Raw genomic sequence first — 14,093 nt, 5'->3', positions numbered from 1 at the left:
TATTCTAAACTTAATTCAGTATTTTTTGTGAAGTGTCAACTTGACTATATTACAGACATCCAGCGTAATCCTTCTTGGGAGTACTGTAAGTCTGCTGGTAAAGTATTCCAATGCTATAACCACTGAGTCAAAAAATCAGTACTGATAAATAATGGTACATCAGACGCTTATGAATTAATGCAGAAACCTTCAAGAGACAAATGGCTTTTCCTATACTTACAATCAAAATTACCATGTAATATCATACTAATACAATTTTTGGAAACTTGCTATTTTCTGTATCATCTTTTACACTACAGCATGCTGTCTCCAAACTATATGTGCATAAATCTTGGCTGGATCAAATTCCTTGCTAAATCAGAACTGCCATATCAAAATCTAGACGAGCCTACTAAATACTCACATAAATGACATTTTAGACTGATTCCTCAGATGACTTCTTTAATAGGATCTACACTGCATTAAAATCTATGTTGTTATAATTAACACATTTCATATTTTCCATTATGCTGCCGCAAATTAGTGATCATTATTTATAATCAGAAACTATTCTTTATTTAAAGCAGACAAAACTGTGAAAGGTTAAAGATACACCTGTCACATTATCAGCAGGTCAGAGAGTTTCAATGTAAAGACATCTTAAACAGAGGTAGAAGAAGATTTGAAATAAATATATGCATTTTTCCTCTGCAATTTACCAATGATATACATTAGTGGGGTTTTGTGAAAGACATCTATAACTTACTAATTAAAGCCCTGTTCTCCATATTTAGAGTAAGAAAAAGACTTAATGGTGAAATTATATTGTTCACATGTACATTACTGGAATTTATACTGGTGTCAGTATGCCTGGATTTTTTTTTCTTGTTTTCTTCTTGAATCATAACAATTGCTGTTCTTTCTCCATTAATTCTCTCAGAAATAATTTCTAGTGTGCTTGGTGCACACAACATTCCACAGGAGCTTGACTGATGTAACAAATAATTGAAATGTGATCAAGTTTGCAAACCGTATGATTAGCATTTATGAAGACACGGTAGTGATCCTTCTAAAATACTGAATATGAATGTACATGTTTCAGCCTATAGAGTGTAAAAGTATCAGGGTCATACTTGAATGCCCTTAACTCAGCTTTATTTTGATGCATATATCAACAAAGTCAAGAACAGAAAAAATGTAGTATCAAAATAATTTTTTAAAAATAAAATAAATAAAACCTAAGGATTGTGTGATCCAAAATTCAAAGCTAGTACAAAGACTTCCCTGGGTTTCATAAAACTATAGACTTTCTTCTGAAAAGCTAGTATGAAGAAAACTTCATTTCAAAACCATTTGATTTTATGGTAGTATTTAATTCCATAAAAGTCACCCCAGCTTACTAAACCAAGGGATAGAATTTTCTGAAGCATACTCTTCTTTCTGATAATTTATGATAACTTATTTTTCTAATTATATGACACCAATCAACACCCTGGATTGTGCCTGAAAGGATTATTTTAAAAGAAGATTGCTCTTTCAACACACACAAAAGAGAAAGGGCATTTCTTTCTGTTTCGAGCTAAAGACTGTCTGCCACATAGGGATACATTTCTGCAGACATTTTGTTCTGGGAGGATGTTAAGAAACTTACACTTCAGAAGACATGACGTTGATTCAACAGAAACTATGCTGTAAAGGTACTAGTGTCTCAAATGGAGACTTGTGTCTTTGCGAGATACTCCTACCAAGTGAACCAAAAAGAAAGAAGATGCAAAGAGTCCAGCCAAAAGACTTGTATCATGTGCAAAAACTGTATGTATCCTGTTCCCATACAATGCAGCAGCACATGCTGTAGAGCTGCAGTAGTTTCACATTCATCAGGCACTGGCTGGCTAAATTATCTGATTTCATCCTACACATCCAAAGTTTAGGATGCTTCATGAGGCACAGCCATTAGATAATGTGCATAGATACTTACGATGTACTGTCAACAAATAGCTACACTTTAAGATATTATCAGGCTCCATTATTCTAAAGCTTAGTTTAGCTAACAGGTAATTCTGCAACTTCAAAATGTTATTTCAATTTTCTTTACAGGTCGCAGCCCACAAGAATACACAGTACATTACCTCAGTTTCTGGAGTAGGAGAAGGAGTAATGGAACCAAGTGATCCTTTTCGTGAGCCCTGGAGATCTGTTGGGATGGACACTGGACGTTGCCATTGAGTTGTTCCTGTTGGTATGTGCCAGTAGTAGATCCCAGCAATGTCATTGATTTTTTTCCAGCCAGGTGGTAAGTCTGGGTCTGTTTGAAATGAATGATCACTCCATATATCTGCTGAGAACAGAAAAATAGAAAAAGAAGAAAATTAATCAATATTACTAAGACATGAACAGTTCTTCCATGAGTCAGCCCCTGATGCAAGTGATGCACAGCTGGTGCTGCGGTTGTACAGTGCAAATGAACACCAGAAAAACTAACTGAATTACTGAGGTTCAAAATAAAGTGACAAACCCTGGGGTGACTCGGCCTACAAAGGGAGGAAAAATATACTACTTACCAAAGAGCTGTTCTAATATGGCAGCTATCTAATACCATAAAATAAACTAGTTATTCTAGTAAGGAATACCTTCAAGTACATGAAATCACAGCATATAAAGAAATATTTGGAGCTGTGGTGTACTGTATCCTCTTCATCACAACACCTTCCCTTCTCAATACAGAGTAGCAGAGCATATGTTTCTGTTAATGCAAGTCAGCTTTTCAAAACAGAAACCCCCCCCAAATCAAACAATATGCATTGGTTTTACTTACAACATGTAAAAGACTATTTTTTCAAAACAATCAGAACACAAGAACTGAGGGATCATTATAAACACATCCTGATGGTCACAAACATACTGTTTTCAATTGGTTTTAAAATGGGGTAGGAAAAACCCTCAAACTCTTACACAGTGCCAATACAGAAATTAAATACTGGCTCTACTGACAAACCTCCTGCTAAGTTAAGAATGCACCTGCAATTCATATCGTAATTGGAGACATTCCCAAATTCACCCAGGATTACAGACCCACATTAAGAGATGTCACCTGTGGAGACAGTGCAGTCTTTTAGAAAGGCAGGGGTGTCATCTATGTGCAAACCAGCTGTAGCTGAGAAGGGATGGTTATCATCTGCTGGATACATGCTTTCCAGAGTCTGAGGAGAGAGCCAGTGCTCTTCTAAACTTCTCAGCTTAACTCCTTGGGTGGTGTTATTATGGTACATGCTATTAGCCAGCTGGTCTACTCCAGTAGGTGCAGTATGGTCTACTCCAAGGACTGTCAAGCTGCAGGGAGAAACAAGTAACCTCCACGACTGACGCTTCCACCAGCACTTGAGCAGACATGATGAACAGTTACACCATCAGAGTGAACTGAGCTATTAAGAAAATCCAAGAATAAAGAAAGCATTATACCAATGAGCTGTGGCTCATCTAGTCTGGCAACTTGTGTCCAACCTTCATAGACAGTCCTCAAAACAGCTTCAGTGGACAGTAGATGAATAACCTGTGGTTCTATTGGTCTTCTTAATATATTTTTTGAGTTAAAAGTTTCTTGGTAGTCTATCCTCAAGCCTCTTGCTAGATGTTTTACCACAGTTGCTTATTTCTGAATCTCTCTCATTTCTGCTACCCATGCTTATGTGTGCACACACATGATAATTTGAAGTAACTCTTACACTCCCTGGCAAAAACCAGACTACTTCTTCCCCAGAGCCACTAAGAGTTCTTAAGTTACTGATTTACCTCTTGAGGACTAATCTCACAAAATTCTCCTGAAGAAAAACTAGACAATATCATTGAACTTAAATTCAATAATCAGCCTCACCCATGGCCTAATACCTGCTAGTGTGTTCAAGTACATAGTTCCTGATTCCAAAGTCTTACTTGTTTCAAAGCCCACTCATCTTTCACCCTGCCCGTTTTTATTTTCTAACTGAACAACTCAATTGCACACTTCTCAACAACGTAAGAGGAAAATAAAAGCAAACCACTTCAAATAATTTGACCACACCATGCAAAATGGGACATGCAAAGAGTAAATATCGAAATGTCACACTGAAGTATGCGTGGCAACACCTGGAAGTCCAGACACAAATGAGTAAGCTTAAATAACTGGTTCCTAAAACTCAAAAATACCACAATAATGCTAGTGTTCATGAAACTTACATGTTGGGCCTTTCAGTGCATGCCAGAATAGGAAAATAATAAGCTTTTGTTAATGAGAAAGAAAAAGCTTCAGTCCACCACTAAACCATGTCCCTAAGCACCACATCTACACAGTTCTTAAATAACTCCAGGGATGGTGACTCTACCACTTCACCAGACAGCCTGTTCCAGTGCTCGACAACCCTTTCAGGGAATGAATTTTTCCTAATACCCAATCTAAACCTCTACTGGCACGACTAGAGCCCACTTCTTCTTGTCCTGTTGCTTGTTACTTGGAAGAAGAGACTGATAACCACCTCACTACAATCTCCTTTCAGTTAGTTGTACGGAGTAGTAAGGTCTCCCCTCAGCCTCCTTTCCTCCTGACTGAACAACCCCAGTTTCCTCAGCCACTTCTTGTAAGACTTATACTCTAGACCCTTCACTAGCTTTGTTCCCCTATTTGGATATGCTCCAGCACCTCCATGTCTTTCTTGTAGTGAGGGGCCCAAAACTGAACACAGTACTCGAGATGCAATCTCACCAGTGCCGAGTACAGGGTGTACTGTATGTTCAGGATGTTCACCTCCATGGTCCCCCTGGCCCCACTGTTTCTGATACAAGCCAGGATGCTGTTGGCCTTCTTGGCCAACACTTGGGCACACTGCTGGCTCATATTCAGCCAGCTGTCAACCAACACTCCCAGGTCCTTTTCCTCTGGGCAGCTTTCCAGCCACTCTTCCCCAAGCCTATAGTGTTGCATGTGATTGTTGTGACCCAAGTGCAGGACCCAGCCCTTGGCCTTCCTGAATCTCGTATAACTGGCTTGGCCCAACCATTGATCCAGCCTGTCCAGATCCCTCCACAGAGAATTCCTACCCTCATGCTGATGAACACTCCTGCCCAACTCATCTGCAAACTCACTGAGCATGCAGTTATCCAGATCATTGATAAAGACATTAAAGGAGAACTGGCCCCAAAACTGAGCCCTGGGGAACACCACTTGTGACCAGATGTAACTGGATTTAACTCTGTTCACCACAACTCCTTGGGCCTGACCAGTCAGCCAGTTTTTTACCCAGTGAAGTGTACACTCGCCCAAGTCATGAGCAGTTTCTCCAGGAGAACGCTGTGGGAAACAATTTCAAAGGCTTATTGAAGTTTAGGTAGACAACATTCACAGTCTTTCCCTCATCTGCTAAGCTGGTCAACTGGTCACAGAAGGAGATCAGGTTCACCAAGCAAGACCTGCCTTCCATAAAGTCATGCTGATCAGGACTGATTGCCTCGTTGTCCTGTATGTGCTGTGAAATGGCACTCAAGATTATCTGCTCCATCACCTTCCCTGGCACTGAGGTCAGGCTTACAGGTCTGTAGTTTCCCCAAATCCTTCTTCTCACCCTTCTTTTAGATGGGCATCACTTTCGCTAACCCTCAGTCAGCTGGGACCTCCTCTTACAAGGACTGCTGCTAAGACGATTTACGGTGACCAGGAACTTTTCTTCGATTCCCTCCCAGTCATACCTGGGAAGTGAAGTTCTACCTGGCTTCTCTTGGCCTTTTCCATGCAGCTCTTTACTGATTTGTTCATGAAAGGTCAATGAAGTGGTACCATATGGTTGCTCACAAAGCTTCTGATTTTTAGTGTTATTGCTCCAACAGTATGTAAAGCATGGCTCACTACAAAAAATTAGAGCATGATTCACAAAAAGAATGTATCCTCTTGTATTTGGGTTGGTTTATGTATCATGTGTGTTACCGTAAACTAATCTCCTGAAAGTCTAGACTGTACAACTTTTCTTATATAAAATGCATAAAGCAACAAGAGTAAGAAAAACAATACTGAACTAGAATACAAGAGAGCCACTGCAGCTAAGATGTATTAGGAAGCAGGCACAGATTTCTTAAAGTAACTTGGATTCACATTATCTAAGTTGTCTTTCTATAGCAAGAGAGAGAAAAATTCTTATCAGTGGAAAGACGATTTTAAGATGTAACCTTATGCAAAAGTCAAATGAGGTACATTAGCGTTATGCAGATTCACACAGCACCGCAGACCTTTGACAGCCAACTTTGTTTCTGGAGGAAGACCTTACTAAACAGGGTGGCTCCACTGCTTCCATACACTCTGGAGATGGAAGTCCAAAGTCAGCGTTCTTCAGAGGAGACTGGGCAGTCAGCTTGTAAGCTGATCCTTCACCTTGCTTTCAATCCATGCCTCAGAGCTGTCACTAGTGAGGGTGGCAGGCTTTGATCCCAGAGCTGCCTGTACCAGTCCAGGCGTGCTTGCCAGTCCTCATCATCAAGCTGCTATCTGGAAATCTGCCTAAGATAAGTGTGAGCTGTCATCACTAGACTTCTGAAATGCAGCACTGCCAGCTTAAAGGTCAACGTAGCTACAAGTTCACAGCTGGCCTTCCTGCAGACAGATTCACGTGAAAGGACAGGTCGCAGACCAGGGACTCATATTTTTCAGCTGGAGTTTTGCCTCACTAAAGAAAGATGATTGAAGCATTGTCTATACAAGAGAAGATCACCAAAACTGCTATTCATGGGGATGTTATTATGGAGGAAGCATGGGACAACTCTGGCAAAAAAAACCCCTACAGTATAAGAAATGTGGTAGACTATTTTGAGGACCAAAATAGAAGATTACATAAAAATACAAAATACGTGATTTAAGACAAAAAGCTAACTTCATTTGAGGAAAACTGAAGAACACAAAGTGGATTTCACTGGGCTTTCCTGCCTCTGCCACCTTCCTGCACCAGGACCCGACAAGTCCCTTGGGAAAATCAGATCTCTCCCCTCTACCTAATGCTTGCTTAGAGCTCGCAGCCACAGTCCCATCTTACAGGGTCCAACATGACAGGGCACAGGGCTGCTCCCTGAAAAACTTTGGCACTGGTCTCCACAGAACTCAGAGAGAGGAATCCACTTGCTGCACCCCGCCATGCAGCCTCTGCTTCATCTCTTCACAATTAGCAATACAGTAATGACTGGCATGTTTTTAAAATAATAGGAAAAGGATGAAAAGAAAGAAATAATCAGAACTGAGAACCCAAGGGGAAGGCAGTGCCTGCAATGCTTTACCATTCGCTTTTAAAGCCAAACAGAGAATTTGTTAGTCTTTTATCTTAAAAAAATTAATTAAAGAGAAAGTACTAACTCACAAAAAGCCAGTAAAGCTTCAGAGAAGTATCAAAGATTAAATATTTATATTTAAAGGTATAAACAGTTGTTTCCATTTTTAATAAACGTACAAAAGAGTAAAACAGTCTTAAGACATTCCCAATTGCTGAAATTTTCTGGTCAAGTTTCTCTCAGAAATAAAAGCTTATGCCTGAATTTTTGAAACACAGAACCTCTAATAGAAAAAAAATGAATACAGCCTTCATCCAGGTATCACTAGAACACTGGAAAAATGAAGTCTCTTACACAAAATTAGACTATTAATTCACTCTTTCGAAACAACTAGCAACAGAGATGTACTTCCATAAACCTTAAACATAGCCATATTTAACTCGTAATTCTGGCTAGGAGAGTTTTGTGAACACATTTTGTATTCTAAAGATGACAGGATAAAACCCCTATTGAGTTGGACTACATGATCTGTAAAGGTCCTTTTCAATTCTGACAATTCTGTGATATAATGTAATATATTTCTGTCTGTATCTCTCTTCTCCAAACGTCAGCCTCTGCCAACTACCTGACACAGAGCAGCGATAAAGTCCATGCTGTAGCTATAAGTTCAGATCCTAAGTTTGGCATAATAATAAAAAAAATAAGTAATTACATTTCTATTTGAAGTTAAAATTGTTCTGTTGTGAGGCTGATCTAGGAAAACAGTGTTACGATATTGAAAAGAAACAGTAGCTCTTTGGCAAAATAAAAAGATAATAATAAATTTGCTGCCATTATGTATCACCCTTTAGCCCTTGTTCAATTAAATAGAAAATAAAACTACAGCATTCAGTAAGATTTTTCAGTAAACAGAGGCCATTTTTTTTCATCATTTTGCAATGCCACAAAATGTTCCCTTGTAGCAGGCATCTCCTATAAGGCCAGGTGAATGCTCACCGAAAGCAGGCCAGCATCTTGGTGGCATCACAACAGATGCCAACAGTAGACCCTGGATCTAAATGCAATGCAGCCTTCCAGCTGCTGTCCCAACTATGTCAGCACTATTCTCTGCTGATGAACTTTGTGGATATTTCATAGACAGACTAACTACCATGAAGTTTAAGCAGCTTCTAGCTAGTACAGGCTTTCTTCTGCAGGCGCAGCTAGAAATTCCTTTCATTGAAGACCAAAGGCAGTCACATAGAAACAAGTACATATGGAAAGAGAATGGCTGGAGCTCCAGAGGCACTTTCTGAAAGAGCGGCATTGCAAAGGTACAGCATGATATTTTTTAATTTAACAGCAACTTGTGTTAAAAGTTTTGAGACATTCGTTACTTTTTTAACAACTACATTTAAGCAAAATGTTCAGTCAGGGATGATCTGTTGTTGTAACAAAGGTAGAATGAAAGAATTTTGGCAAGATGCTTCATCCCCTACGGACCCAAATCCAGTTATGTAGGTAACTGGTTTCTCCCGTCCTTAGCAAAATCTGTATATATCAGCATAAAACAAACCTAATACTCCACTCACCACTGTTTAAAGTTGGTGTGGGAAACTGCTCTTTTCTTTCCCATATAAGTCTAAACAAAATGTCTTTTAAGCCAGCAAAGGCCTGCTGATTATTCCCAGCTAACGGACTAAACCAGACTTGCTACTCAAGGACAACTGAAACCAAAACAACAGATGTGGTATGGGACAGAAAGGATGAGCGACAAGTCATACATTGCCCCTGATAGTCACCACCCTAACTTGGGGCTCATGGAAGCCCATTGGCTCTGGACAGGGACACTGACTGGACAGGTGGGTCACGAGGGTATAAAAAGGCAGTTAGTTCTGCAGGTGGTCTCTCTTTCTCTCTCTGAGGCCTGTTTGGATGCTCTTCTGTGTGGGACATGTTGCGAAGTAAACAATGATCTTAGAAGCAATTTGTGAGCATGGTGGGGGTGTATCTAACTACCACTCTAAAACACACTCCTGCAGCGGCCGTTCCTCTGTGAGAGGCGAACACCTCGTGTGACCCTCGGTCTTATTCAAAAACCCCTCCACATCTTGGGGGGGGGAAGTCGCGAAAGCACCTGACAGCCGGTAGCCTCCCAGTATTGGCTCACGACAATTGGTTTATCACCAGTTCAGTACTAAAATCTGACTGTATGACATTAAATAAATGAAGATCTTTTCTTGATAAAGAACAGAAACATACTGTATTATTTCAGTAAAAAAATCTCAAAAACTCTTCTTGGCAACACATGCAACTTCAAGAGACATTGTAAAAGGGATGTACAGAGCCATCAAAGTGCTGGGAAGTCTCTATCTGCAAGGTGCATAGTATTAGCACCTGTATCCCAGGATAATTTTAACTGCATTACTTCCACTTAAAAACATTTATTTTTAATTGGTAAAGAGTAGCAAGGTAGACTGATATGAAGAAAATATATTCAGGGAAATGTGAGAGGTATCATTGCATCATTAAAGGGATGCATGTGCTTTGCTTTTTAAGTGATTCATTTCCAAATACTGGCCTTATTTTCCCTACTTGGAAGCAGCAGCAGATGTAAATGCCCAGTATCTGGCTGATGCAAATGCATCTCCACTGGATTGGAGCCTGATTTTTAGTCAGTCTTTCCAGCTAAGGAGGACTCCTTCCCCTGCATGATGGTACAATGACCAAGTGAGACCATTTGTCTGCAAGACTCAATGGAGATAAAGATAACTCACTTTTTTGGTACTCCTAGCTTAGCTCTCTGAATTCTTAGCACGGTTTAGAAAAGTTTTTCTCCTGTAAAGATCCTCTGAATAAAAGGAATGTCATGCAAACAAAGAATTTGACCTAGACTTTCATTATCTACCAGTGTCTCAAAATCCTATTTCCACAGTGAAAAGCTAATTGAAAAAGAGTGGGAAGTGTCCAGGCTGGGAGCACAATGGCCCAAACAGGGACATATCCAGAGTTTTCTAAATCTAGAAGAGCAATCTGGCCAATAATAAATCTTTAAATCCACTTGTCAGTTTCTATGCCTCCCATCGCGTACATTCCAGCAGCGAGTGCATGATGTACATGAAGGATTTTGAACTCATAAGCACCTTCTTTTTAAATAAGAAATCTGCAGCAAAGTTTCCGATGCCAAAAATTATAAGGAATGGAATGGTGGCAGGTTCCAACAACATATTGTTCTAGCATTCAGGCAGCAATGGGAAAACATTAGCTTCAAACGTGATAGCTTTCTTCGTTGTTGGAATGAAGCGTAAGGAAGGAGCTGGTGCACAATGGCACATGCATGTTACACAAAAGGGACAAAAGGGGAAGCTCAAGAAAGGAAAACAGAAGTATAAGGTTTTACTAAAAAATAAATGTATAAAGTGTTTTTTCCTCTTCTGAACTTCCAAAAATCTTGAAATAATTTTTTTTCTTGTCTTTTGGGCCTTAAGTAAATCAAAGGCAAATGAAAAAAAAACAAACACAGAAACTTAGTCTTCTTGAGAAGAATCCATTGACTTAAACACATTCAGGACTTGATACTAGTAAGGGACAGTATTCCTTCCCCACCCCATATACACACTCAAGATCAAGGGAGGCAAAGACACGTTGTATTCATGAGTGAAGGCAAACAAAATTAAAGGAACACTCTCTGTTAAACAGCACAATAGAAAGAACAGGGTCCTTGAATGCTTTTTATGCTTATTTCCTGTAGTGGGCTCAATGTGCAAGTTTAAGTTGCTCGGGTTTAACAAAATAGACCCCAAAGACAAATTTTCTCCTCGCTTTGCAAGCACGACAGCATAACTGACAGTACCACCTACTCCCATAATTCACAGTAAAGATGGGCAGCAGGTAGTCTCACCTATGCATCACTGCAAGAAGCATGAACACTATCTCAGAAACAAATGCAGCAAAAATACAAGCCATTAGGACAAATAATTATAAATCAGACAAGCCTGTCTAATTTGGAGAACATTACTCAATGAGGAGTGATAAACAGCCAGAAGCTGGTCATTTGGCTTCATCTTTTCTCACAGCATGCAACCGGTTGTCATGACAACCCTGTCATCCTCCTTGCCAAATTGCTGAACCAGCCACATGTATTTAGGGAGAGGAAGATTCTCAAACAGGTTCCAGGAAAATGTTCTGAAATGTGGGATTTACAGGCATGCACGTAACCAGACACAACCTGTGGCAAAGTGAATTGCTGTTTTGATCAGCTGTAACCTAAACCATAATCAGTAAAGACTGACTTCTTAGATATCCTAAGAAAGCTTGGGGTGAATTGCTTGTACTTTTTTTTTTTTCATGTGATGTGATTTTTGTCCTACTGTATAAATAATGAGTTGCTACAAACACATAAGGCACTCAAGCAGAGATGACTAATCTTAAGGAAGATGAAGGAAAGCAGATTGTCAACATTCTGGGAAAGAACCACGGCACTAAACCCACTTGTTTTGATGTCCTGGCTTCTTCCTTTCCACCACCAAAGCCCAAGGACATAATGACTGAAGTACTAGCACAAAAAACAAGGAAAAACAAGGGTAAGTGACTTCAGGAGGTAAGTTCAGAAGAACTGTTGATGACATCCCTGGGCAAGTATTCAGGATAGTACTACCCATGCTGCTTAAGTGTGATTATTCCAGGGCTCTGTGAGGTGCGTGCTTGGGGCAATACAGCCAGAGGGGAAGCCATGAGTAACTAGCATGACAGCTTTCATTCACATGAGTTGATACTAACAGCAACAGCAGCAGCTGAGAAAAGTGCCACAGGAAGACGGAGGAGAGGTTTGTGTGTTCCTTCCAGAAAATGGGCCAAAAATAGGTAAGACCAAGGGGACTAGCCTGTTCATCAACCAAAAACATGCAGCCACAAAGCAAGCAGTGTCCAGCGAAGGAAGGAAGGCTTGGAGGTGACCTTAACTGTTGTCTCAAGGGGGCTGTCAAGGCAGCAGCTGTGGATCAGGAAGAAACCAGGCTCTGGGAAGACCCTTTTGCCAGGAAGAGAGTGGATGCTTAGCCAGGTGAAGCAGTGGTGGCAACATGAAATGATAGACATAGTGGAAGGACTACCTCAGTTGGAGCCAAGGCTGATCAATAGATAAGGCACACTGTACAGCTGTTGCACAAACCTGACTGTGTGAGATCTTTGCCTCTTGATTAAGAGGGCTGATAAACATTAGGAGAGTTGTGCAATTAAGAGGATGTACTGGGTCTGGTTGGGATGAAATGAAATTTTCTTCACAGCAGCCTCTAAGGTGCTGTATTTTACATCTGTGACCAGAACAAATGTTGAAAACACACCAGTGGTTTAGCTACTTGCTGAGCAGTGCTTGCACAGGGCTGAGACCCTCTCTCTTACTCACTCTTCTCCCAGCCAGAGACTGGCTAGGCATCAGTCTTCTGGTGGGAGATGGTCAGTTTGCATCACTTGTTCTTTATAACTATTTTATAATTATAATTATCATTCTTCACCAGTAAGGTCTTTGGCCACACCATCCAAATCACAGAACGCAAAGGCAGAGACTGGGAAAAGGAAGATCAACCCACTGTAGGAGAAGAACAGGTCTGAGAACATCTAAAGAACCTGAAAGCGCACAAGTCCATGGGACCTGACAAGATCCATCTGCAGCTCCTAAGGGAGCTGGCAGATGAAGTTGCAACACCACTTTCCATCATATTTGAAAATTCATGGCAGTCTGGTGAAGTTCCCACTGCCTGGAAAAGGGGAAACATAACCCCCATTTTCAGCAAATTATTCTGATTTCCTGTGGTAACTAGTTGGTAGAAGTCCTCCAAGGTAACAGAACATTTTGTTCACACAGTATTTGAGGCTGTATCTCATTCATGCACAAAACTGGTGAACAGGATATTCATTTGTATGCTGCTCTTGCTCGTTTGGAACTCCTTTTCATTCCACTCTGGAGGTTACCTGCCTGTTCTTTCCAGTAGGCTTTGAATGCTTTTGTGGTGGCTCACTTTACCCACCAGTGGGAGGGGGAAGAGAATCAAAAAGGCAAAAGTGAGAAAAATTCACAAGCCAAGATAAAGACAGCTTAGTAAGTGAAGAAAAAAAATATATTATGGAATCATAGAATGGCTATGGTTGGAAGGGACCTTCAAAGGATCATCTAGTTCCAAGCCACCTGCATGGGCTGGGACATCTCCCACTAGACCAGTTTGCTCAAAGCCCCATCAAACCTGGCCTTGAACACTTTCAGGGACGGGGCATCCACAATCTCCCTGGGCAACCTGTGCCAGTGTCTCACCACCCTTACACTAAATAATTTCTTCTTAATATCTAACCTAAATCTACTCTCTTTCAGCTTAAAACCATTACCCTTCATCCTATTAATACACACCCTGGTAAAAAGCCCCTCCCCAGCTTTCCTGTAGGCCTGCTTCAGGTACTTGAAGACCACTATAAGGTCTCCTCAGAGCCTTCTCTTCTCCAGGCTGAACAAGCCCAAACTTTCTCAGCCTGTCTTTATAGGAGAGGTGCTCCAGTCCTCTGATAATCTTTGCAGCCCTCCTCTAGACTTGCTCCAAGAGCTCTATGTCCTTTCTGTGTCGAAGGCTCCAGAACTGGGCACAGTACTCCAGGTGGGGTCTCACGAGTGCAGAGTAAAGGGGCAGAATCACACTCCTCAACATGCTGGCCATGCTTTTTTTTGATGCCTTCCGGGCTGCAAGTGCACATTGGTGGCTCATGTCCATATGGATACAAAAAGCAGTTAAACACAGATGTCCTTCTGACTTCAAGAAGCAAGATGCCTGCAGAGCAGGAGGAGATGCTGTGCCAATGTATGGCACCCAGCAGTA

General features: G+C 40.8%; 1 protein-coding gene across 10 annotated transcripts in view; it reads right to left on the bottom strand.

Moving 5' to 3' along the window:
- APBB2 (amyloid beta precursor protein binding family B member 2) overlaps positions 1-14,093 on the bottom strand; it is a 160,408-nt gene that overhangs the window by 67,705 nt on the left and 78,610 nt on the right. For 6 of the 10 annotated variants that reach the window (XM_051616923.1, XM_051616926.1, XM_051616930.1 and 3 more), the window contains one exon: positions 2,109-2,317. In XM_051616923.1, coding sequence (XP_051472883.1) covers positions 2,109-2,317 — 209 coding nt within the window. The remainder of the gene's footprint in view (positions 1-2,108; positions 2,318-14,093) is intronic. The other 4 variants (XM_051616925.1, XM_051616928.1, XM_051616932.1 and 1 more) reach the window with 1 other exon arrangement.

The sequence above is a fragment of the Apus apus genome, chromosome 4 (genome assembly GCF_020740795.1).
Source record: "Apus apus isolate bApuApu2 chromosome 4, bApuApu2.pri.cur, whole genome shotgun sequence".
NCBI classification, from domain to species: domain Eukaryota; kingdom Metazoa; phylum Chordata; class Aves; order Apodiformes; family Apodidae; genus Apus; species Apus apus.
This window is presented reverse-complemented; position numbering and strand designations above follow the sequence as displayed.